Source organism: Pelmatolapia mariae, linkage group LG7 (genome assembly GCF_036321145.2).
Source record: "Pelmatolapia mariae isolate MD_Pm_ZW linkage group LG7, Pm_UMD_F_2, whole genome shotgun sequence".
Taxonomy (NCBI): domain Eukaryota; kingdom Metazoa; phylum Chordata; class Actinopteri; order Cichliformes; family Cichlidae; genus Pelmatolapia; species Pelmatolapia mariae.
The window spans coordinates 36,143,056-36,166,995 of NC_086233.1; the positions used below are offsets into that span (position 1 = coordinate 36,143,056).

At 42.1% G+C, this 23,940-nt stretch overlaps 2 protein-coding genes across 7 annotated transcripts; one reads left to right on the forward strand and one right to left on the reverse strand.

Moving 5' to 3' along the window:
• Positions 1 to 958: 958 nt before the first annotated feature.
• Positions 959 to 15,337, reverse strand: dmtn (dematin actin binding protein). Of its 6 annotated transcripts, XM_063478931.1 has the most exons (17): positions 14,962 to 15,332; positions 10,904 to 12,580; positions 10,104 to 10,152; positions 9,678 to 9,758; positions 8,779 to 8,922; positions 8,060 to 8,116; positions 6,205 to 6,313; positions 5,830 to 5,874; positions 5,615 to 5,749; positions 5,426 to 5,523; positions 5,239 to 5,344; positions 5,090 to 5,145; positions 4,570 to 4,615; positions 4,306 to 4,313; positions 3,137 to 3,202; positions 2,566 to 2,646; positions 959 to 2,284 (listed from the first exon to the last, which is right to left on the reverse strand). In XM_063478931.1, the coding sequence occupies exons 3-17, from the start codon at positions 10,110 to 10,112 to the stop codon at positions 2,171 to 2,173; spliced, it is 1,155 nt and encodes a 384-aa protein (XP_063335001.1). In that variant the 5' UTR covers positions 10,113 to 10,152; positions 10,904 to 12,580; positions 14,962 to 15,332; the 3' UTR covers positions 959 to 2,170. The 6 variants fall into 6 exon arrangements, 1 of the variants encoding a protein (XP_063335001.1); XR_010094352.1 differs by lacking the exons at positions 959 to 2,284; positions 2,566 to 2,646 and having other exon boundaries at positions 3,152 to 3,202; positions 4,156 to 4,313; positions 10,904 to 10,942; positions 11,161 to 12,580; positions 14,962 to 15,337; XR_010094349.1 differs by lacking the exons at positions 959 to 2,284; positions 2,566 to 2,646 and having other exon boundaries at positions 3,152 to 3,202; positions 4,156 to 4,313; positions 10,904 to 11,002; positions 11,161 to 12,580; positions 14,962 to 15,337.
• A 1,738-nt stretch (positions 15,338 to 17,075) lies between these two features.
• On the forward strand, positions 17,076 to 22,269 carry pbdc1 (polysaccharide biosynthesis domain containing 1). Its single transcript, XM_063480881.1, has 6 exons — positions 17,076 to 17,194; positions 19,992 to 20,057; positions 20,233 to 20,292; positions 20,584 to 20,724; positions 20,822 to 20,933; positions 21,817 to 22,269. The coding sequence occupies exons 1-6, from the start codon at positions 17,156 to 17,158 to the stop codon at positions 21,906 to 21,908; spliced, it is 510 nt and encodes a 169-aa protein (XP_063336951.1). The 5' UTR covers positions 17,076 to 17,155; the 3' UTR covers positions 21,909 to 22,269.
• The last annotated feature ends 1,671 nt before the right edge of the window (positions 22,270 to 23,940 follow it).

Here is a 23,940-nt window from a genome sequence, read left to right on the forward strand (position 1 = left end):
ATTCAAATTAATTAAAAAATAAAATATGGTGGCGGGGGCGTTTGGACTGCTCACAGCAGAAACCGTCAACAGCGAGCTGGGAGGTGTGACGCTGTAGTAACAGGAAGAGGCATTTCCAATCTCCTGTGACTCGGTCACACCTGACACAGCAGGAGATCTGCTGCTCAGACTTCTGGAGAACCAAAGGAGATGACCACAGGAGCACACAGAGGTGTTCAGATGAACTCTGACCTTTCAGGCTGTGTTTTCCTGCCCACATCAGTGAGCTCAGTGTAAATGATTTGACTCCCGTCTTTTTTTTAAATGAGTAAAAGCAAGGGTGTCAAACATAAGGTGCAAGGGCCAGATCTGGCTCGGGAAAGTCTTTGATCCGGCCCGCTGGATGTCTTTGGAAAATGAAAAATTATAAATGAATAAAGAATATAAAAACTTTCACTGTGAATGAACAGGAACTTTCTGTGTTAAAATTACTGCACTTTGCTGTAATTTTACACATTTATTTCTCAGTTTAAGCTCAAACAGTCGCGCTGACAGATTTCTTTCACTTCCTGCGACGGCATTTTTTTTCATCGTGTGGAAAAACTTTATCTCATGTTCAGTTAAACTTCTCACACTGACGGGGAGCAGCTATGAGTTCGACATCCCTGCTGGGGAGAGATGGAGAATTGGATGATGATGATGATGGTGGTGATCATCATCATGATGATGAAGGCAGAAAAACCCAAAGCTCCAGAGAGAGGGTGGGGTCGAGCCAGAGGTGGAGATCAAAACTGTGAGTGGATGATAAAAGTGGAAGCTAAGTAAGAACCCAGGTCTGAATGTGTGAATGCCTTGACACTGACGACCAGTCAAGTCCCAGAGCCGTGTGGTTGGAACTGGTTCCAGTCTGAGTTCTGGTATGCAGGTACGGAGGGCTTTTATGGTGAAAATGTGTGAAAAAAGACTCGAGAGACGGACATTACTCTGCAAGTTTATTGGTCTCCGTTATATCAGAGGACAGAAACAGGACTGCGAGGGACGGATGAGACGGCACAGGTGACACCAGGTGAGCTAGCAGGAACTGCAGGTGTGTGTGTGTGGTCTGAACTCCACGTGGAGTAATATTTAAAAACAGAAAAAAAAACTATACAGCCAAAAATATTTTCAACAAGATTTTCAAAATAAAACGCTTCACAGTAGCAGACAAATGCAGAAAAAATACAATCGTCCAATAAATAAAAGCTGCATGTGGTTAATCATACAATCAGCTGTTAGACCCGGCCCGCTACCATGAAGCTGCAGGACCACAATCATCACCACGAGCAGCCTGCTTCTCTGCAGCTGACAGAACAGGCTGATGGCAAGCTTAGAGCGCCCTCAGCTGGGCCTCCAGGGGAATTACAGCCAGCCTGAAGCAGCCCGGAGGGTTTCAGACTTCCTGAAGCCTCTGCAACTCCCAGAGCTGCTCTGTAGATTTGTGAAGGATCGTGGAAGAGCTGCAGGCTTCCTTCATCAGCAGAATGTGCTGAGCCCGTGATAACGGGCTGTCACTAAAAAGAAAGCTCTCTGAATAACGATCATGATCCTCCTGAATCTGAGGTTTGACTAACAGACCCAGGATATGCTGGAGATTGAGGTCTGATCTTTCCGCAAATCCTTATGAGGTGTCCATAATGACTTTCCTAGACCTGGAAATGATTGGGAAAGCTGTAAGAGGTCATTTTCATTTTTACTATTCCAATAATAATCCCATCTAACTGTCTAACTACAAGGATGAAAGTGAAGCAGCTTCATGTTAGCGTAACATCTGAAGATGGCGTGAAATCTGAGGGACCCGCAGCAGGTCCCTGACGTGGATCAGACCCGGAGCTGGGAATAATCCACGTGAGGAGACAGAGCTACAGAGATTACATGTGATGAAGATGATGAAGATAATGTGGTGACCTGTAAGCAGTGGTGATTATATGCGCGGCACAGGTAATCAGTGTATCGATTAAGGTTAGTCGCAGTAAAGGGTTAACCAGGACCGGTCTGCTCCTCGGCAAGCTTCCAGGAGCACGGTTAGTAAGATGGAGGACGTGTCGGAATGAGGTGATTGGCTCTGTGTGTGTCTGCTGATTGGATATTTTATTTGAACTCCTCCTACTTTAAAAGCTTCATCAAGTATTTGTTGGGATGAGGTCACTTCCTGTTAGAAAAGCGAGGCTTTCTTCTTCAGTTCATTTCGTTTCCACAGCGAGAGGCGTTCAAACTCGGCCATCGGCATCCTGAACACCTGCTCAAACTCCTCCGGGGACAGGTGCCGCTGACGGGGAGGAGAAGAAGAAGAAGTTAAAACCTCCAGTGAAGCAGTCGTGCTGCAGCGACGCTCAGACTGGGAGGACTGGAACCAGTCCCACCTCTGAGAAAGTTTATGTAAACCAGTTCTAAAGTTAAACTGGGACGCGCAAACAAGTCTGACTTCAAACAGTCAAATTGGGAAACCAGAGAAACCAGTGCTACCACAGAGAAGCTTCAACTGGGACACTGAGAAGGAGGACAGGAAATGACTACCCAGCACAGCGTCCCACTTCCTGTAATACTCACCTCAAGCCGAGTGCGGTCCACGCCTGGAGGCAGCTTACAGCGCCCTCTGTGGGTCACAACCAGTGTCTCGTAGGGGTAGATCTGAAATACACAGCATGCCATCAGCTGGAGGGAGTACTCGGATACTACACTGCAAAGTACACATCAGTGTAACGAGCCAGTAGTACCTGAGTTAGGAGTATTACAATGATATCAGAGACAGTACCAGTCAGATCTGATCAGTTGATTGTTCGCGTCAACTGATTTTTAAAATTCAGACAAAATTCAGACGTAAAATCATTAATCGAAGTGATTAAAAAGGGTCTAATTTTGTTCCTGGACCTCACAGAGCAGCTTTGCATGATTCACAGTTCAACATAATCCTCCTTTATCTGATCCTGAGGCTTGAAGAGCCCCTACCAGTTCACCCTGTCTGAATGTCTGAAATGCCTTGTTTTAACTCCTCCCCTTTTAAGTCAGCTCTTTTCTGATTGGCTAGAGCAGCTGTAAGATAAATATGCTTTATTTTGAACTGTGAATCATGCAGAGCTACTCTACCAGAGCTTCGGGATGCGAGCGTGGAGCGCCTCACCTTCTGCTCCAGGATGCTCGGCAGAGAGTTTCCTCGGTCCATGCGCTCCCTGCGAGTGTCACCATTCTGCACACACACATTTAAAATGCTCAGACAGATTTAACACGACACATGAAACCAACACGTTAATCTGACGCTTCTGTGAGCACAAGTCAGGAAGACTGTTTCTAAATTCTGGATTTCTCCATCTCTGGCCTGGAGCGTTCCAAACAGCCGGTGACAGGAAATGAAGCCAGTGGTATCTTTACTGAAGCTTTCCTCCATGGAAAACACTGAAGTTTTCTACAGTCCAACACGTTAAAGCTCGAGCCCAACAGTGTCTCTGTGAACATCAGCTGGATCGTGACATGTGGGCCATCAAAGCCCTCCTGCTCCTGATGGTCTGCGCCACATCTGCCTCATAGCGCTGTTTGGATTTATCCTCAACAGCTGCAGCGTCTGCATCACAGAACAGCGTCTGTGGCCCTGAGAGCTCAAATGCAATGCGACTTCAGAAAACATAGCAAATAATAAAATATCGCAAAATCTCACAATATGAAGCAGAACGTGATGAAAAGCTGCAACGGTGACAGTAAAACAAGCCGAGGATTGGTTGGTGCTGATTGAGGGAGAGATGCTATTCTAATCACATGATTCATGTACTGTACATGTATGTTTGCTATTACTGGTTCACCTGAATCACCTCTGTTGTGTTTTTTGCTTTTTTCAATTTGCTGGTGTTTTGACCTCTCTGGGCCTCCTTACAAACTGTCTATCAAAGAGACAAAGACTTAATGAGAGTGTTTTATAAGAAATAATCCAACAATAACAGACCAGTGAGGCTTTAGAGAGGCGTGAGACTGCAGGAAATACGAGGGTGGGGTTAGTCGCCCTGCTGTGAAGTTTCTGATTGGTCCACAATTCACAGTCACAAAGTGACCAGTGGTGTGCTAAAGTGGTAAAGAGGAGCTGATTCTTTATGTCGAGGTATGCAAAGCTGCAGGAACCTAAATTCAACCGTTGACCTCTGGGTGCCAAACCTGCAGTTCCTCTGACGACCACCAGAGGCTCCAACAGCGAGTCAGCGCTCATAGACTCCTTTATAACAGCTGTGGGGGCGGGGCCAGTAACGTGCTCAGGTGTGTCAGGGCTGTGCAGGTTAAACAGGTCATGCACACAGACATGCTTACCTGAGCAGCTGAAAGATAGAAGACACAACAGGAAGAGCAGAGGTTAGTACCGAGTGATGTCACTCAGGTGTGTCAGGCACAGTTCATCAGCACACTCACAGGTGACTCGTTTCTACAAACTCTGGTTGTTTTTGTTTCATGTGATGTGCGTTAGGCTCATGTGACCAATCGTCTGTGAGAGCTGCACGCTCAGAATAAACTCGTTAAACCAGCAGTGCCGCTGTTTTTTCTGATGTCATGAAAAAGGTGAGCGAGGACTCATACCTGGCCGTCCTTTATCGCCATCTGTGGAAAACTCTGCCGACTGCATCTGCAACACACAACCAGTCCTTTTCAGCGTTAAATTTACGCCACGGGTGGTTAAAGATGGGCGGAGCCACTGTGACATCACCTCCATCGGTGCAACGACTCATCAGCTAATTAATGTGCGGCTTCATACCAAAGCTAATCCTCCATTTTGAAACATCGTGGGACTGAGATTTAATTTTATATAAGTTTGACCCAACAAACACAAACAGTTGTTTCATACACGTCTATAGGAAAGAAGTGTTTCTGCAGCCACAGCTGTCGCCCCCTGCTGGCTGCTCAGGAAGAAAAAATGCTTCATTTGTCCAGAAGCTCCGCCCATGTTTGTTCGTGTTGTAAACACTTCAAACCAGATTCCAGTTTTAATTATTCATTTACTACAGTGAGATAAAAAAAAAGTCACTTAAAGTGAGTCTAAGTCCGGTTTAACTCCAGTTTCGGGGTCTCACTCTGCACCGTGTCGGGTGTGAGCACTTACTCGGGTCAGGCCTGATCCTGAGCGTGATGGAGACTTCGAGGCACCTGCTGACAAACCTGCAGGTAGAAGTGGACAGAGAGACGTCAGAGGAGCGCTCCGTGGTGAAAGTGGGGCATGTGAAGGCGGTGGTTGTGTGCGAGCGCTCTTACTGCCATGCATGTGCGTTCTGTCGGGCAATGACTGTGTCTTCCTCCTGAAGTGGACGGCTTTCTCCTTCTCCTCCTTCAGGATCAGACGGCCCAGGTTGGACTTGATCTGAGTGGTCACAAAACCGCGGGTCAGATGACGCTTTTAGTCAAAATGTGAATCTGGAAAAAGGGGGCCACGGTCACAAACCTTCTCCAGCTCCTGTTCCTGTAGCGTCTTCGCTTCTTCTGTGAGGTCCTCAAACTCATCTTCCTCCTGCAGCTCCTTCTTCTTCCGCCACTCAATCTCTGCGGGATTCAGCCTCAGAGTTACCAGTGACCTCACAGCACAGGTGTGTGTGTGTGCGCGCATGTGTGTGTGTGTGTCGGTGTGTGCTACCCATGGCGGCCAGTGAGGGTGGGCAGGGCCAGTACTCGGTCTCAATCTTGGAAGGCTGGTTGGGATCTGGCGGCTGGGCTGCGGGAAACTTTGCTGACTGGATGACGCCGCTGCCCTCGCCGTGTTTGTGAGCGTCTGTGGAGACAGCATGAAGTTGTTGAGTGATGAAGCAGTGACAGACACACACACAGTGAGGAAGAGGAGGAAGAGCTCACCCTGTTTGTAGATAGGAGGCTTCCTGTAAATGTTGGTCCCGTTATCTGAAAAAATGCATAAAAACTTTTTTTTACGGTTTCTCCAGTGTTTCCTGTCTTTTGTTTGCTGAAGACAGTGCAGAACTCTAAATATCTCGAATAAAAGACTAAAAGATAATTAAAGAATATTTTTGAGCTGTTTATCTGGCCGAACACATGAAATAAGCCAAAGTGGTGATGAAGGGTCAGAAATATGACGTTCACACCGGCTACGAGTCTTTAAATGAGTCTGCAGCTTGAGCGCACAAACTCAGACACACGGCCGCTTCGCCTTCAGGGTTGAGAAAGGTTTTAGGGTTAATGAGTCCTGACAGCCCTCAGGTGTGTGTGTGTTACCTGGTCGGTGGAAATGCTGCAGGCTCGTGCTGATCTTGCGTCCAGCCTGCAGCTGCAGCGTGGATCCTCCAGGAGAACCGCTCTCACTTTCTGCTCTGCGCCCCTTCACCTGGAAGCAAACAGAGTCTTTTAACCTTTAACGGCCTGACAGGTGAGCTCAGACCAATCAGTGAGTCAGAACGTCAGCGTGGGTCACACGATTGACCGTGAGGACTTTGATGTCTAAATCAAAGAGGCCCATAAAACAAAGCTGCTGTGTGGCGTGACCTCTTTGGCTGACAGGTGGCTGTAGCTTTTTAAAGGTGTAATCTGGATAAAAATGATCCTTTTTTTCCTTTGGTGGATGATGTAATCCAGCTCGTCCAGCTCATGTTCTTGTTCACACAAGAACTGGACAGGTTCACTCTGATCCCGTATAAACTTTTAGGGATTACCAGTAATTTAATTGGGGTGCAGGGGGCACTGAAATTCACTCAAAATAAAGGACCTTTAATTAATTATATTAAATATGTTAATTTTCATTGTTTTTGCTTTTTCACTGACCTGACAACAAATCACCATCATTTACAGAAACACTGTGGACGATGTCCTTAAGTCATAACATTTAAATAATTTCAAAGAAGGTAAAAATAAAGACTATTTACAATTTTTCCAATGTGATTTAATGAGCTGGATTTGCTTTAAGTTTTAATAATTTAATTGTCATCTACTATGATTGCATTTATCATTCTTAATTCAAAACCTTTTTTTAAACCAATGCCTTGACTTTACTTCCCAGCTCACACTTTTTTATATAATTGTTTTCTGTATGAATAAAAATTAAAGTCCTAAATATAAACATATTGCATGTATGACATGCAATGCACCATAAATAAACTTACAAAACAAGTATTTTAATGTAAGTATAGGACAAAGTTTGAAAACTGTAGTCCAGGTGCAAGTTTGTTATTGTCTTAAGTTTATCAGTTCTAGTTTTCTTCTTGGAATAACTTTTCTTTATTACATTTTTTTCTTTGTAAATTTTGAATCCGCCCTGGGATCAGGGTAATCCTGATATTTTGGAAGTCATCCTAATCCTGTTCCAGTGTTTTGAACAACACAAACTGAAGGTTTAATCCAGATAAAAAAGCTGGACTGGATTACTTGATCTTATCCGAACATGTAATCCTGTTTTTCCTTTAAACAACACGATTTCACTTTTGACCAACTGGACCTGTGGACCATGTTTGTGCTGTAAATGTATTTTTTACTAATTAAAGTTAAAAAAGGACCCAAACTGAGTGATTTCTGCACAGATGACCCGTCCTTTAAATCCGGACAGAAACGGAGCTCCTATTTTGTGTTGCCCCTCGCGCTCTGACTGAGGGGAGTTTCCAGCCGTCTGAACAGAGGTCCTTCTGTTCCCCGGCTAGCGAGCGTCACGGTTTCAACACTGCCGTGAAGACAAAGCTGAGATTGAAAGCTGGACGAGAACACGTACAAACCACTGTTTTCCTAAAAAGCCGAGGTCGCGAAGCACTCGAGGTTTCACAAAGGTCAACGAATGCTGTGGCACCAAGAACTGAACCACCAATCAAAGCTTGTGTTTGAGTCTTATCGACCACAGATGCAGGTCTACTCAGTGTCACAGGGTCAGGTTAACTTGAGTGGGTGGGGCTTTGTTCCAGACTCCAGGTCACCGGACCAGAGCATTAAAGAAAAGCCTGGCCTGAATGAACAGTTGGAAAAACGTAAGCACTGCCACTTCATTAAAAACAGCTTACATCCCCGTGGCCTGAAGGTGGAGAAGAAACCGGGATGGAAATGAATAATGGAGCTGGGTTATTACCACCAGCATGGACTGATGAGGTCTTACCTCAGGAGACATGGTTGGAGACAAGGCTGGAGATGTGGATGGAGGAGACAGAGATCTCTGCAGAGAACACAGATATGAACAGTCATCATAGGTGCTGCAGGAATTTAATAAAGTCCAACAGCTGGAGGCATCGAACAGGCCTCAGGATTACATTAGTGTCAGTAATGACCTGTAAACACACACCTCTGTGTGCTCACACACACACACACACACCTATTTTTTCAGCTGATATTCTTTTAATAAATGTGCACTCAATAATATAGAAAAAAACCCTGTATATTATGAAGAAAATTAAAGTTAAAATCAAAAAACTTATAGCATATCTATGAAATATGATCATTAAAAAGTAAAAGTTTCATCTGATCTTCCTTTAAGGATTATTCCAGATTATTCCTTTCCTCTGACTTTAAATATGATGTCAGGATTTTAATGACAGCATATCAGTGCCATCGAGGGGAAACAGGAAGTGATGTGACTCCAGTTTTTTTTATAATATTTATGAGAAAAGTGTTAAATTGGCAGGAGAAGCTGAAATGGAAACTGTCTGTTCTGATTTTGTCGGTCCCTGAACGCTGCTGTATCAGTGCTGTCAGTCGGGGTCAGAGGTCGGCTCATTTGACAAATGGACTAGCAGCAGTGTTTAAGTCAAATATTTCAGTTTCAGGGTTGAAAAGTGAAGCAATAACGTTCCTTAACTACTAAAGAATCCAAACCCGCACCTCTCTGCGTGGCGGGTCGAGTGGGGAGAAGCTCAGGTGGGGTTGGTAGGTCATCAGGTCCGGTCTCTCCACCTGCAGGATGGCTTTATCTCTGGGCAGCGCCGCCAGGTCTCTGTAGCCCACCACCTGGTCATTGACACGGGTCTGACAGAGGAAGTTCTTTATTTACCACGAGCACTCCAAGTATCATACTTGGAGCACTCCAAGTATCATCACAAACATTACTTAACCTCCTAGGACCTGGCGTCCACATGCGTGGGCATCACATTTTGGGTTGTTTAGACTAAAATACTAAATTTTGCTCTACAAGGGCCTGATATCCACTTACGAGGACATTATACTGCCATTGTTCTATCGAAATTTTAGACAAATATCCTCATATGTGGCTCTAATTTTTCTCAGAAACAAAAATCAGGTTAAAAAAGAAAATCTGGTAATTCTTTGTTTTTACATTCATCGGGTCCCAATCAGCTGAAATATCAAAGAGAAATGAAAAATGCCATGGAAGAGTTCGGGTCTTTGGAGGTTAAAGATACAAATACAAGTACTCCATGTATAAATGTGTTTAATTTTACTGGCTAGGATTACAGCTAGTTAACAGCCCGTTACTCAACGTAAAAATTCAACATTCAACATAAAAATAAATGAAGAACTAAAAGAACTAAAATCATCTGATCAGAGCTCAAATTTCAACAAACAAAAAAATCGTACATGCAGAACTTTGACAGTAAACGCTGCCACCTTGTGGTGAAAGTCTGCATTTTGCAGAGGTTTTTACAAATAGTACGTTTACTAAAAGTAGAAAATGTCAGTAAAATAAAGTAAATGTGTTAAAATCATGTTTCCATGGATGGAACGAGTAAATAAACATCTGAACGTCTGAGCAGGTGTGACGTTACCACGATGCCCGTCGCCGGAGACCCCGGGGTGCTCGGGCCCCTCGAGGACGGCAGGTTGACCGGAGTTACCCGTCCCTCCACCTGCCAAACAGCCAATCAGAAGAGACAATCAGGAAGTGAAAACAGTCCAGTTTATTGGCACCAGCTCAAAGAGCAGGTGAAAACCACAAACAAACCAGAAGGAGAAGAAGATCTGACTCGACAGCAACAACAGCTTGTTTCAGACAGATGATGGTCATGAAGGATTATTTTGAGCTGTGAATCATGCAAAGCTGCTGCAGTGAGAATACATCCACTTTAAGGTGTAAATGAACTTTCAGAGTGACAGACTGCTCACTGAGCTGAAGTCTCAGTGTGAACCTCATTGTGCAGCAATATTTTAGGTGTAAGTGTGGTGATGATTAAGCTCCAGCAGTGACTCATTACCTTCTGCATAGCTGCGGACACGAAAGTCGCTCCGACCTGATTTAAGCAGCTGCAGAGGAAAAACAGAGAGAGGGTTAGTGAACGCATCAGCTGCTCCAACGAACGAGCTCGACTCATCTGATCCAGAATCAGAGGAAGAGCAATTTCTCTCACAGCACAGCCTCAGACATGATGTCAACTCGTTTCCTTCCTGAAACCACTAGAAACATCCAGGAAGAAATAGAACAGGAGGAAACAGAGAGAAGGAAACAGAACAGGAGGAAGGATGCAGGAAGAAGCATCGAGGCATTCTGGGGACTTTGTTTCATATCCTTTGTTTCCTTTACCGTTGACATCCGATCAGCAGAGTTTTGAGACGATTTTTATTTTTATTTATTTTTTTGTTTTTCAGAGTTTTCGCTGCATTTTTAATTTTTTGTAGTTTTTATTTCTTTATTTAATTTCTTTATTTCTTAATTTCTTTATTTTATTTATTTCTTTATTTATTTCTTTATTTTTTTTTAAATCAAAAGTCTTTTAACCTTTAAGAGGCTTTTGTTGAAGTTTTTGGACAATTTTTTCAAAACTAATTTAAAATGCAGTTTCTGTTTGTTTTTCCTTTGATTTTATTTTGGTAGATTAGCTTTGTTTTTATTCTGTTTTATTTTTACTCTTTCTCTTTGTGTTATAAGATAAGATAAGATAAGATGACCTTTATTAGTCCCACAGGTGTGAAATTTGTTTCGTTACAGCAAAAGTGCCAAGTTATGTAGCAGAAATTATGGTTTCATGTTTTTGTGGTGTTTATTTTTTTGACTTACATTTCTCAGTTTGCTGTCTCCAGTAAGCTCTCTGATTGGCTGCGAAGAGTTTCAGAAAGTAGACACAGACTTGTGGTGATGTTTGGGTTGCCGTGGTGACTTCAAGACACAGTAAAGTGAATATCTGAATCTTTGTGTTGATGCTGAAAGTCTGACAGTGATAAACGAGCTCGAGTGTATATGAAGGTGCTGCAGCTTTGTGAGGATGTGTGACAGCGTCCTGATGAAGAGCGTTCAGCATTAAAGGTGTTACTCACGGCTCAGACGGTGTTTGGAGCTGCTGAGGACGGACGACTGCTGGAGAGTCACAGCGAGGCTGTCAGAGGGGAGGGGGCACACCTTCTACCTAAACAACATGAGAGCTGGGGGAGGATATCCTCCATCCTTCCTCTGACCGTCCCCCACCATCTCCTTTCATCTCGTCGCCCTCCTCCCTTCCTCCCCCTCCCCTCTGCTGTTTATCAGCTTGCCCAGCCGGGCGACGCCCAGCCGCTGCTAACGGCTGCTGTGGTTACGCTTGTCCTCAGAGTCAGCAGAGCAGCTTCACCCTCCCCCCCCTCCATCGCTGTCCAACCATAAAATCTGACACCAGATCAGTGAGAGGAGAGCGACCTCAGCTGAACTTGATCTGTGAACATGTGTGAGAGTCACAGTGACGGTTCTCCTCCAAACGTTACCCAGGAGCACGCTCAGATCCTCCCGCAGGAGGTCAAACAGTATAAACTCATCCAGCAGCTTTAATTTATCTTAAAGGCCGAGAAGAAACCTGCTGTAAACACCTGCTTCTGTTAACGAGCTCCTTAATTCAATTTATACAGTGCCAAATCAAAGCAATGGTTGCCTCAAAGAGCTACTGTGATGTAAAAACACCAACAATCAGATGAACACCTATGATATACTTGCCGATGGTGGAAAGGAAAAACTCCCTTTTAACTGGATGAAACCAGGATCAGGGAGGAGGGCCCATCTACCATAACCCAGGGGGGGCACTGAAGTTTAATGGTGGCCATGGCTTTGTTTTGATGAGCTCACAGAGTTTGTTTCTGTTTCTGCTCGTTTTTTGGTAATGATGGAGTCAGACCATGGGGTGAAGTCATCTCCAGTTGGACTTGATAAATCCCAGCTTGATCTTCTTGGAGTACGTCTGTACCATTAGGAAGAAGGAATCTCTAAAGGAGAAACCAGCCTCCTTCAACTCAGTCAGCTGACCTCTGACCTGACCACCTGAAGCAACCTCAGACCTGCCCACACAGGCTGGTACAACAGGCCCGAGGCATGGTGGGAGCATCACTTCTTACCCTGCTGTCCCCCTCGCTCTGAAGCAGGGTAAATCTGGATCAGCCCATGTGACCTTCTCCCTGTAAACTCCTTGTTTCTGATTGGCTACACTGATGCTAATGATTTCCTGATTTAAAAAAAAATCCAGTTTCAAACGTTTCCGGTGACCTCAGAGATGATGGTTCACCTCTGCCCTTCCAGGGTTTTTAACACGTCTGATTTCAGCTTCAGTTTCTTCATCACTGTTTTCTTTGAACAATGCACATAAGATCTCCTGGGGCCTCCTCTGTACCCAGGAGATGCTGGAGAGATTGTGTCTCCAGATAAGCTGGAGGAGGTGGCCGGAGAGAGGGATGGTCTGGGCTTCTCTGCTTAGGCTGCTGCCTCAGCCACCCGGCCCTGGATAACACAGCATTAATAACACAAAGAATGATTTATCCTAAACTTTTAAGGTGGACTCAGTTTCCTGTTATCACTGTTTTTGTTGCTTTTATACATTTTTAGTTGTTTTATTGTAATTTTATAACATTTGCTCTAATAACCACGTGAGGCCGCCTTGACTGTATCTTGAGTGTGTTTGCACAATAACGATGAAGGCCGTGTCTGAAGGATGAAGGACAGTGAGCAGCTGGAAGTGAAATGTTTAAACATGAAACATCTAAAAGCAGGCTGACTTTGATGAATTATTCTCTATTAATGTTTCCTGCTTTAGTTTCACTTCATTATGTTTTATGACATTTTATTCTTGCACCGAGCAGGTTCGGAGATTAGGTCGGTTTTTCCAGCAGGACTTGGATAGAAATCACTCGGTTTGGTAATGAGGAACTGTTGGGAGGATTTTTCACCACTGTGAAATCCAACAAAAACAATCATATCTTCACAAATACAAATGAAATAAGGACAATTAGGAGATACCACACACTGATGCAGACCCGATCAGGCTCCAGGAGGGACGCCCTCTGGAGCGCTCTTTTTTATTTTTCAATAACAGGGATAATTTTTGGACATTTTATTGTTTTATTTCTGTAGCTCGTGGTTTAAATCACTCTTTACTGCTTTTCTCTGCAGGAAGCTGAGGCTGCAGTTACAGCGGCTTGCTGAGTAAAAGTACTCGGTTACTTGACTGTGCTGAGTGTCTCTGAGGACTGACAGCAGGCTGAGTGCTCTGTGTGGCCGATAGTCTTATCACTGAGAGCTTTTATCTGCCATTAGCCTGAGCACACACACACTTAAACACACTTTACAGGCGCTGGGTGGATCCAGGCAGCGGCCTGCTTCACATCCACATCCCAGCAGCACACAGGCCGGAAACTCATAGACGGTCTGCAGCATGTCAGCCATGCTTTCACTGGTTTTCTGTTTGTTTTCTGTTCAAAAAGTCCAAATGTGTCATCTGAACAGAAAACAAACAGAAAAATGACTCAAATAATGAACCAGATCATGAAAACAGCTGCAGACCAAATACAAGTCAAACGAGAAACACTGGAAGGTTTATAACTGTGAAGCTACAGAAACACTCAGAAGGATCCACCACGGTGACTCTGTTAGAGGAGATCCTCATCACCACTCCGCCTCAGAGAACATCAGGTCTGAACCTGAACTCCAACCTGATCGGCAGATTCCAGGCACTGACTGAAAGCTTCTCCATCTAAAATCTGATATCAGATTTTATTGGGAGCTCTTGGACTCATGATCGTAAACAACCAGAACCAATAAACCAATCAGCTGATGAATCAACAGCTCAAATCTAAGGAGCTAAGGAGAAATCGACTGGACTTCTGTAAGTTTCCTGAAAATGTTTCAGCTCCCATCCCAGAAGCCTCTTCACTCCAACAGTTCAGTGATGATCAGTAAATGACTTCCAGAGACTGATCCACCTTCCTGTGAGAGAGCATTTCACCGATTCTGACGTTTTGTGGATTGAACTGATCGAGTTTCTCTGATTAATCACCGATAATAGAACTGATCAGTGCCAGAGCGTCGCAGCTGCTCTCACAGAGACCTCGGTGTCCAGGATCTCTGAGAGCATGAGGAATATTAGCGATGATGACGATTGGTCCTCAGCTGCAGGTGTTTGGGCTACGATTGGCCGAGGGTGTTCTGGCTGCTTCAGCGCAGCCTTAAATGTCCCAGATGTTAGCTCTGCTTTGACATCAGCACCACATCTGGCCCAAAGAGCAGCTGTTCTAACTATCTTTTCAGACAGCCTCATGAATCCCTGACTGACTCAGCTCCGCCTCTAATGGGCCAGGTGTAACTTTCTGACCAACAGCTGAGCCATGAATACCAAACACACCTGCAGCTCCTCTTAATCTGTTTGGAGGTAAACGCTGAGCTCCTCCTGCCTCCTCCAGGAGCAGCAGTAGCATTTTCATCATTCCCTCATGTTTTAGAGACTGAATCAACTGCTGCTCCCCTCCTGGAGGAGGCTTTAAACCTCCTCCTCCTCATCATAATCATTTCTCTTTATTTTCTGCATCTCACAGAAACCCGAAAAAAAACCCCATCAAAACATCATACCGACAGATCTCCTTCCTCCTCTAAGAGGAGCAGAGCCGGTTGAGGCCCGAAAACACACACACACACACACACACACACACACTGAACCTGAGACGCTGTTTTTTATTCCGAGCTGAGGAGCAGCGGAGGGATGAAGGAGCTCTGCGGTCATGTGGCCGATCTGAGGCTTCATTACGCGGAGGAAGAGGAGGGTGAGGAGGAGACGAGTGCGTCTGCAGCGACGCGAGAAAAACAGAAAAGCGCACAGAGGGAGATCTTACCTCCGAGCAGGAGAATCAGGCTGACCGGAGATGAGAGGAGAGGAGGCGCTCCGTCCTCACAGCCTCGACAGGAGGAGGAGGAAGGGTGGAGGGAGGAGAAAAAGGAGGAGGTGGCGGCTGGCTGGTTTTAAAGCCAGGGCTGGGGGCTGCTGTGACCCCAGAAGGAGGAGGAGGAGAAGGAGGAGGATGTTTTCCTGTTGCCCGGGTCGGTCCACTGTGGAGCTCCGCGGGGGGAGGAAACGTTTGTGACGTTCGCATTAAATAAAATCATAAATACGTAAAAACAGGAGCTCAGCACCGAAAAACCGAAGCTTCATGCTCCAACCAATCAGAAAGAGCCAGAAAAAACACCAACCTCACCTGATTTACCAAAAAAGACACCAAACAAGAAACATTTACAGTGATCAGAGGGAACTCCGTTTATCTGATTAACACGGGAAAATATTACGTCTGATTACAAAAATTACAGCACAATGTATCATCCTCTGTGGAAGCCCAAGTCTGCCAAAAGAGCAAAGCCACTCCCAAGTTTTTATTTATTTTATTATTTTTTATTTACAGAGGATATAGATTTGATTTATTTATTTACATCAGGTACATTTTTCAGATCAAATGTCCAAATGTTGGCCTGATGGTGTGAGATACTACCAGCACTGACAATAACAATAACATATTAAATATCAGTGTTCATACTCACATTACGTAATTATAGATTCATTTGAAAAAAAAAAATAGACAAATTATTATTATTTTCTATATTTTTTAATATTTACACATACATAGACACATATCATAATACTTTATCATGTGATATAGTGACAGCCCTATTTTTATAAAATTTTTATAACCACTCATACCCCACATCTTCAGGGTTGAGGAGTCAAATAACAGCATAATAATATTTTTAATCATTACAAGAAACTTAATTAAATTTTAAAATAATTACAACATTTACACATTTTGAGATTAAATTACTGTTTTAGGGGAAAAAAACATTTTGTTCAATGATATTACTGTTTTAATTTAAACAATTTTCATAAACTGTAAGAATATCCAAATTCTTTATTTTATAGCATAAAATGTAAAATAACACAATAATGATAATTCAAAATTATGAGATCATGTGATCTGAGACTGAAACATTGAACGTTTTAAACCACGATTAAATCTCTTTGTCAGTGTCTTTGTATTTTACTACTGTAATCATATTTTTCAGTTCATTGGTCCTGTTTATGTCTGCGTACCATGATAATATTGTGATTTAACATAAATTAGTTTAAATGTTACTCTGAATTTAAAAAACAAAAAACAAAAAAACAAACTGTTTTGGACCTAGAAATGAAATTCATTCAGTTACCACAGGGGGGCAGCACAGACTGCAGACTGTATTAGTGAGTAATTGCTTCAGATTGATCAATGTTATTTTTATTTATTTTTTTTAACAAATGAAATAAATTAGATAAATAAAACATTTAATTAAATATTTTCATATGTGTTCATTACATTTAGGAGCACAAGATAACACAAGATTACATATGAAGTAAATTCATAAAATATCATTAAAAATAAAAATGAGATCCATATAAAAATGAAAGCAAGCAGTAACAAACATAGTTATAAATAGAATTACATTTAGATATACAAGGTGAAAGAAAGAAAGATAGATTATAATTATAATTATTATTATTTATTTATTTTTACAAAAACATATAATCAATCATATAATTTCTAATCTCATTGATGGTTATTTTAAACGAAGACAGAAATGTTTAATATAACATTTACACATTGAATTTAATAAAGTAATTATCATATAAATGTTATATACTTTTCATTCAGTTTTATTTGTTTAATTGTTATTGATTAAATTTAATAATTAAGTAAAAAATAATAATTCACTGTTTTTCGTTTTGAGGGCAGTAGATAAATTTTTTTCCTTTTGTCACTCATTTTTTTCATTTTACCCTCTTTGGACTTCTTTAAATTTAATTTATTTAAAAGTAAATATTAACTGTTTTTAGCGCACCTCTGGCCCTTTAAATGTTGTGACGTGACGCGGTGTTAAAGTTGAGATCAGAGATCGTAAAAAAAGGAGATGAGTCACTGTTGATGAGTCGCTGGGACCCACGCAAGACAATGCGCATGCGTGAAGTCTCTGACAGTGGTCCATCTTTGATTCGTAGACGATCTTCGGATGGGAGACATGGCGTCAGACAACGGACTTGCCGCTCTGGTACGACTTTAACTGTGAAAACCCGCGCGTGTGTGTTCGTGTATTGGTGCTGTTTGTGAACTGATATAACGGAGACGCTGAAATGAGGCTGAGATACGCGCGGTTTATCGACGCAGCTCGAGATGGTTAGCTAACAGCTAAAGGTACCTAGCTGAGAGAATCACACGTGCAGGGAGCGATGAGCTCTGACCTTTGACCTCTGTGTTCAGCTCGCTCACTGATAAAATGTTTTGTGTGATAAAAACTGTAGAGAGTGTTAGGGCTGCTCGCCACGTGCAACACTGCTCTGTGCGTAACGCCGTCACGTGGTCAGTGTGGGTTTGTTTATTCCGGAAGTAAGAGACTGATCACCTGATTTCTGTTTGTGTTTATGAACCAAAACAGCTGAATGTTTCAAAAAATATCTAAACTTAATGCTCTTATTTTATTTTTATTAGCAGGAAGTTGATCAGAGGGTCGTGGTCACACAGGAAGTTCATCAATGTCAGGCTTTGTTTGAGTTGGCTCGTCTTATAAAACTACTGTGGTTATCAACTTTCTCTGTTAATATGGGCCCTCTGCATTCATTTGTGGCACAGAGAAGTAACATAAGATTTGAATTGCAGTGAATGATTTTGTGTCTGAGCATGCTCAGTTGGACTGCTTGTTTCTAAGGTGATAGCTGCACATTAGAGCTCTGAGACTTTAAATGGAACCAGTTTAAAGCTTCCTGTCCCACAGCCTGACGAAGGAGACGTGGAAATCAGATCAGTGAATGAATGTGATTGGTGAAACAGGTATCCTCCATCAGAGTGTGACCTGCTGAGGCGTGATGATGAACGTAGGGGGTGGAGTCCATGTTTGAAGCCTTCTCTTCTCACTTTTTTTAACGACATTGGCCGCTGTGACATCTGACTGCGCTGCCTGGTTATCGCCCAGGTCAAAGTCAGGACGTACAAAATAAAAATTCAGAGATTAAAAGTTAAAAAATTTGAGCAAAAAATCAGAAGTGTGAATTAAATCAAATCAATCAAATCACTTTTATTGTCACATCACATGTGCAGGTAACACTGGTACAGTACATGAGAGTGAAATTCTTGTGTGCGAGCTTCACAAGCAACAGAGTTGTGCAAAAATACAATAACGTAAAACAAGCAAAATATAAGAATGGCTAAATCTGAAAGTAATAAATATATGTACAATATATAAGAGTATATGCATTACTGAATTAAAACAATCCAAATGGTAAAAAAAAGTGTGTGTGTGTGTATCTATCTATCTATCTATCTATCTATCTATATATGTATGTATATATATATATATATATATATATATATATATATATATATATATATATATATTAGGGCTGGGCCATATCATACCATTCACGGTAATAATGTTGGGCAACGATAAGAAAATGAAATATCGCATAGAATATGGGTAAAACGCACATGCGCAGTGCCTTTGTTTTCATACGCACATGGCGTTAAAAGCATGGCAGCGACAGAGAATGAGAAGGGCGAAAGCGGATCGTTGAATGAAACAGATGAACCAGAATTGGTTTGTAAAAATGCTGCAACTTCAGTGGTGTGGAACTGGTTTGGCTTTCGTCCGTCAGATACACAACAAAGCACTATTTTTGGTAGAGCATGCTAGCGGGCCGTCGTTATTACCGTGTTTTTTGGAAAATATGGCACACTTAAAATCAATCCTTTGATTTTTCTGAAAATCGACAGTGCCCCTTATAATCCCGTGTGCCTTATATATAAATTCTGGTTGTGTTTACTGACCTCGAAACGATTTTATGTGGTACACGGCGCTCGAAAATCTGTCAAATGTTTTAGTATGACTTTGCTAAGCTACGAACCCGCACCGCTTGATGGATTGTCGGAGCATTACGGCTATCATAGGCAGGAGCCTCGCGGAGTGATACGTACTGTGCTTCAACATAATATTACCGTATTGTGTGTGTTTAACCTCTTTTTAAGTTTTGTGGATATTATACATGGTTATGCTGAGGATCTGTCGGCCAATTTCCACTGGAAATGCCTTTTGGTTAAACTGTCAGCAAGGAATTTGCATTTGCACTGTTAAATTTTTATATAAGTTTCATGCACATAAAAAACAGCTGCTTGTTTAAGTGAAAATACATTGATTTTTTTTTTTTGCACAAATAAAGTTGTGGAGTTATTTTGTCTAGTGTCAATTATATCGTTATCGCAAACTTTCAAATGTATATCGTGATAAATATTTTTGGTCATATCGGCCTGCTGTAATGTATATATATATGTATGTGTGTACAGGGGTGCACATAAGTGGTCCGCAGGTGCGCATGCGCTTTCAAGATAAAAGACACGCACCAGATAAGAAGTTGCAACGCGCGTTTGCGTACATAAGATTTTCTGGAGGAGGACAGACATTTGTTTAGAACTCTTAAAGATGTCGAAGAAGCAAGCTCCTTTAAGCAATTACTTTGGTGTTCCAACTTTATTTCTTCAAACTCAGTTCTGATTTGTGAAGTCACATATTAATTTCGTTTTTTTAAATTTCCTTTATTAAATCTTTACCATTTTATTCTGGCAGAATTGGACCTCCATACACACAGAACAGCATCAGAGTGTGAAAATGGGATTTATTTATTTTTTATTAATTTAAGTTTCCAACACAAACCTGTGCTCCACCTGTTGGTGGAAAACTTGAAGCTCAGGTGTTCCTGCTGACGATTCAAACGATCTTTATTGCTCAGTGTGTTTGATGACGCCATGACAGACCTTGATGATACTGGAGTGTGTGACAGTGTGTGTTTGTGTGTTTTCAGGGTGCGGAGGGAGCTGCAGCAGCTGCACATGCTCTGTCTCTGCCTGCAGAGGCTTATGGGAATGATGTAAGTTTACGTCATCTTCTTCTTCATCAGTCACTGTGTCCTTAGAAGACCTCACGTTAAACATGAAATGTGAAACAATTCTGCGGTGCTGTGAACACCTCGTAATTATTCCTGAATATTCCCAAAGAGACATTCCTGACAGTGTGATGAATCCAAACTTTTTTTCTCCTTTCAGCCGCGGCTCGAGGTCATGTGGGCAATGAAGGCCTACAACCATGCGGAGGTTTACTTCAATGTAAGTCCACCTGCTGCTCCACCCTTCACCACGTTAATGGAGCTGGTTATGACTCGTTATAGTTATTATTAGTTACTGGTTTGAAACCAGCACACGCCGTGTCTGCTCGAAGGTCAAAGGCTTGGTTATCTGCAGGAATGCTTCGCTTTATTAAAGACGACGGCGTGATATTCCTTCACAAAACCGACTGCCTTTATCGGACCTCAGCAGGCTGAAGATCACATGATCTGTATTACCAGCTGAGTGCTGTGGGTTATCACTATGAGGTGTTTGATTCCGTTCTGCCTTCAGCTCATCTCGTCGGTGGATCCAAAGTTCCTGAAGCTGACGAAGATGGACGACAAAATCTACTCGAGCTTCAGGGAAACCTTCAAAGACCTCGACGTAAAGCTGCTCAACGCAGACGACCTCAAGTCTGAAAAGGCCAAAGAGGTCAGTCAGCACCTGCCGTTAGCTCAGTCTGCTCCTCCATCAGTGCTTAGAGTCACAGATGCTGGGTGGATCAGACAGCTTTGGTTTGTGTTTTCAGACGTGGCGTCCATTCTGTAACCAGTTCGAAGGACTCGTCGAAGACTTCAACTATGGCACGCTGCTGCGACTGGACTGTGAGAAGGACTACACGGAGGAAAACACCATCTTTGGTAAACATTTAACTCACGACGTTTGTACTCAAGTACAAGTATCAACAACAAGAACAAGTCTACAAACTGAATCATAGAGACTGCTTTGCTTCATTTCATCTCTCCAAACCAGAAGTTCATACATCCTCTTGTCAGGGTCACTGTAGCCTATACCATTGGGTGAGAGGAGGGGTACACCCTGGACACCCTAGTCTAACACAGAGACAGACAACCATTCGCACTCACACCTATGGGCATGTCTTTGGACCGTGGTACCCAGTAGCAGAGTACCTGGAGAGAACCCACGCAAACACGAATATGCGAACTCTAGATAGAATGGTGATAAAGGCAACAGTGCTAATCACCGCACCACTGTGCTGCCTGTAGAATAGAATTAAACCTCCGTGTGTTCTCCCGAGTTTGGCGTCTTCAATCAGGCATGGGCCTTCTCCGCTTTGGTGTTCAATTTTAATAGAAACTTAAAAAAATGTAAACATATATACTGTGTACAACACACAGTACACCGTACTGTACTTCCTTCACATTTTAACTAGAGATACTGAGACATTTTTTAATGTATCGGTCCTAAAGTACAGATCCTGATTGATGTAGATGATGAGAAAGAACAGTGAAAATTTCTTACAGCTTAGAGATTTATGTTTCAGATTTCAATATGCTAAAAAATATCCAGAATTTTACAAAATGAATAGAAAATTGTTTGAAATATGAAGCTAAAACTCCACAGCACTTTTTATAAATGTTCAAACTCTGGATCTTAAGATTTTTTTGCAGATCTGAGACATTTGAGCAGAAAATAAGATTTGTTGATTTGAGACAAAATGACCCTTTTATTAAGAAACCCATAAAGGTGAGTTCTGACTGCCTCCTGTTTCTCTGGTTTCAGCCACCAGGGTTCAGTTCTTCGCGATTGAGATCGCCAGGAACAGAGAGGGTTACAACAATGCTGTGTTCAAGTCCAAAAGTTCAAAGAGCTAACCTGCAGTCAGGATCCCAGCACTGCCGACCGTCAGTGGAGCAGACGCCTCCGAGGCTTTGCTCGTTATTCCAGAAAAGTTTCCATCCGTGTTTATTTTGATGTCCGGCATTAAAATTTTTGATCGGATCAGAACCATTTCTACAAACTAGAAGAGGACCGAACTCTTTGTCACCAACGCTACCTGACCTGTTTGAAAGTCTTCTTCACAGTTCCTGAACATTTAAAATCGATGTAATGAACACAATGAATTTTGTATTTACTGTAAAGTTTCAAGTTTTTTTGTCCAATCATAAGTGGTTATTTTATTTTGTTAAAACAGAAATGTATCTGTCTGACCCAATAAAACCTGAGCTTCATTTCACCGCCAATCCCTGTGTTTAAACTCTGTTTTACCCCCCAAAACAAACAAGTGCCTGCTGGAGGGACGTCTTCATGAACGCTCTTTGAGGCCTCGCAGAGGAAACCTGAAGCTTCTGTAAACCTGATCTACTCTACACATGCAGGAGAAGGGATTCTTCCTGTTCCTTCCTTTCACAATCAAAGACATTAAGCTACTTACACACTGTGAAAGTCGTGGAGTAGTTGCAGATAGGGCTGGGCCATATCATACCGTTCACAGTAATATCGGTATAATGCAGACAATGGTCGTGTCCAAATTCATGGGCTGCCTCCTCCTGAGGCCGCATTTGTAGACCGATTACGTCACAGCGACGCGCCGAAGGCTGTCCAAATTCATAGGCTGTGTCCCAATTCAGGGTATGCACGCTTGAAGTACGCACACTACGCGTACTACGGACGGTGCGTACTATAAGTACGGGAAGTGCGGAAGTGAGAGGCTTGTGAAATGGGACGGTCGCGCTGTTCAGGTTGCCTAGCAACCATGATACTAACCGCGAGAAACGTGTCATACAGCTTTGTTTGACAGAAATGAAGGAGAAAAAAATGTTCTGTTGGTCCTTCATTTTTGTCATGACATCACTTTGATTAGTTGAGTATCTGAGGCTGAGACCACGGGACTGTAAAACATGATAGTTGGGCTTCATTTCTGTACTGAACAGTCATTAGTTAGTAAATAACAATCAGCTAATGTTGTTCATGAGACTAAAATCATCTCACTGTGGTAATGTAAATATAATATGGCCAATATTATATGTATTGTCAGATTATTATGGTATATATATATATATATATATATATATATATATATATATATATACACATACATATATATATATATATATATACACATACATATATATATATATATATATATATATATATATATATATATATATTACAGCAGTGAGCTTGAACTCTGGGTCAAAGATTAAAGTTGCAGTTATTTATATTACCTATCACCTTAAATCTTCACTCAAAGACAAGTATCTTTGACAGTGTATATACAGATGTATTATATATAAGAGACAAATATTGTTCGTCTAATATGTTGGCATTACTAAATTTGGCTCAATGCTTACATATATGTGTAAAAAGGAAAATGTACGAGCTGTGAAAACTGTTTCTGATACAATGAAGAGTAGACTGATATATTAAATATTCCTTTATTGGGTGAGAAAATCAGACCATGTCATAACTGCTTTAAGTCATACAGAATAGATATCAGAGCCGTAAACAGGCTGACTTCTGCTAAATGGGTCAAACTGGGCAGAAAGTAAACAAACACATAACATCCTTATAGAATATGATGTAACACTATAGATCAACTTACCTCAGAATATATAAAGCATATAAACAGTTACAGCAATATGATGCAACAAACACAACAGTACTACTAATCCAAAATACTCAAAGCTTCATAGAACTGAAACAAACATTTATTTTCAGCTCCATTCTGCTGCTGATACATACTTTAGGTTTCTGAATATTAAACTTGTTGCTGCCTTTCATAGTGTGTAACTTGAAGGCCCTGAGTACTTTCTCCCACACTGAAAACACTGGAATGATAAAATTATTTGAACATTACCTAATAAGACTGATTCAGGACAGACAATTAGTTATTTTAAACTTTTC

Coding starts and splice junctions, on each gene's coding strand:
- dmtn (XM_063478931.1), bottom strand. Junction 5,750..5,829: donor GCCTCCTATCTACAAACAGG/GTGAGCTCTTCC, acceptor CTGTCTCCACAG/ACGCTCACAAACACGGCGAG. Junction 5,146..5,238: donor CAGAACGCACATGCATGGCA/GTAAGAGCGCTC, acceptor TTCTACCTGCAG/GTTTGTCAGCAGGTGCCTCG.
- pbdc1 (XM_063480881.1), top strand. CDS start 17,156: ATGGGAGACATGGCGTCAGACAACGGACTTGCCGCTCTG. Junction 20,293..20,583: donor ATGCGGAGGTTTACTTCAAT/GTAAGTCCACCT, acceptor TTCTGCCTTCAG/CTCATCTCGTCGGTGGATCC. Junction 20,725..20,821: donor AGTCTGAAAAGGCCAAAGAG/GTCAGTCAGCAC, acceptor TTGTGTTTTCAG/ACGTGGCGTCCATTCTGTAA.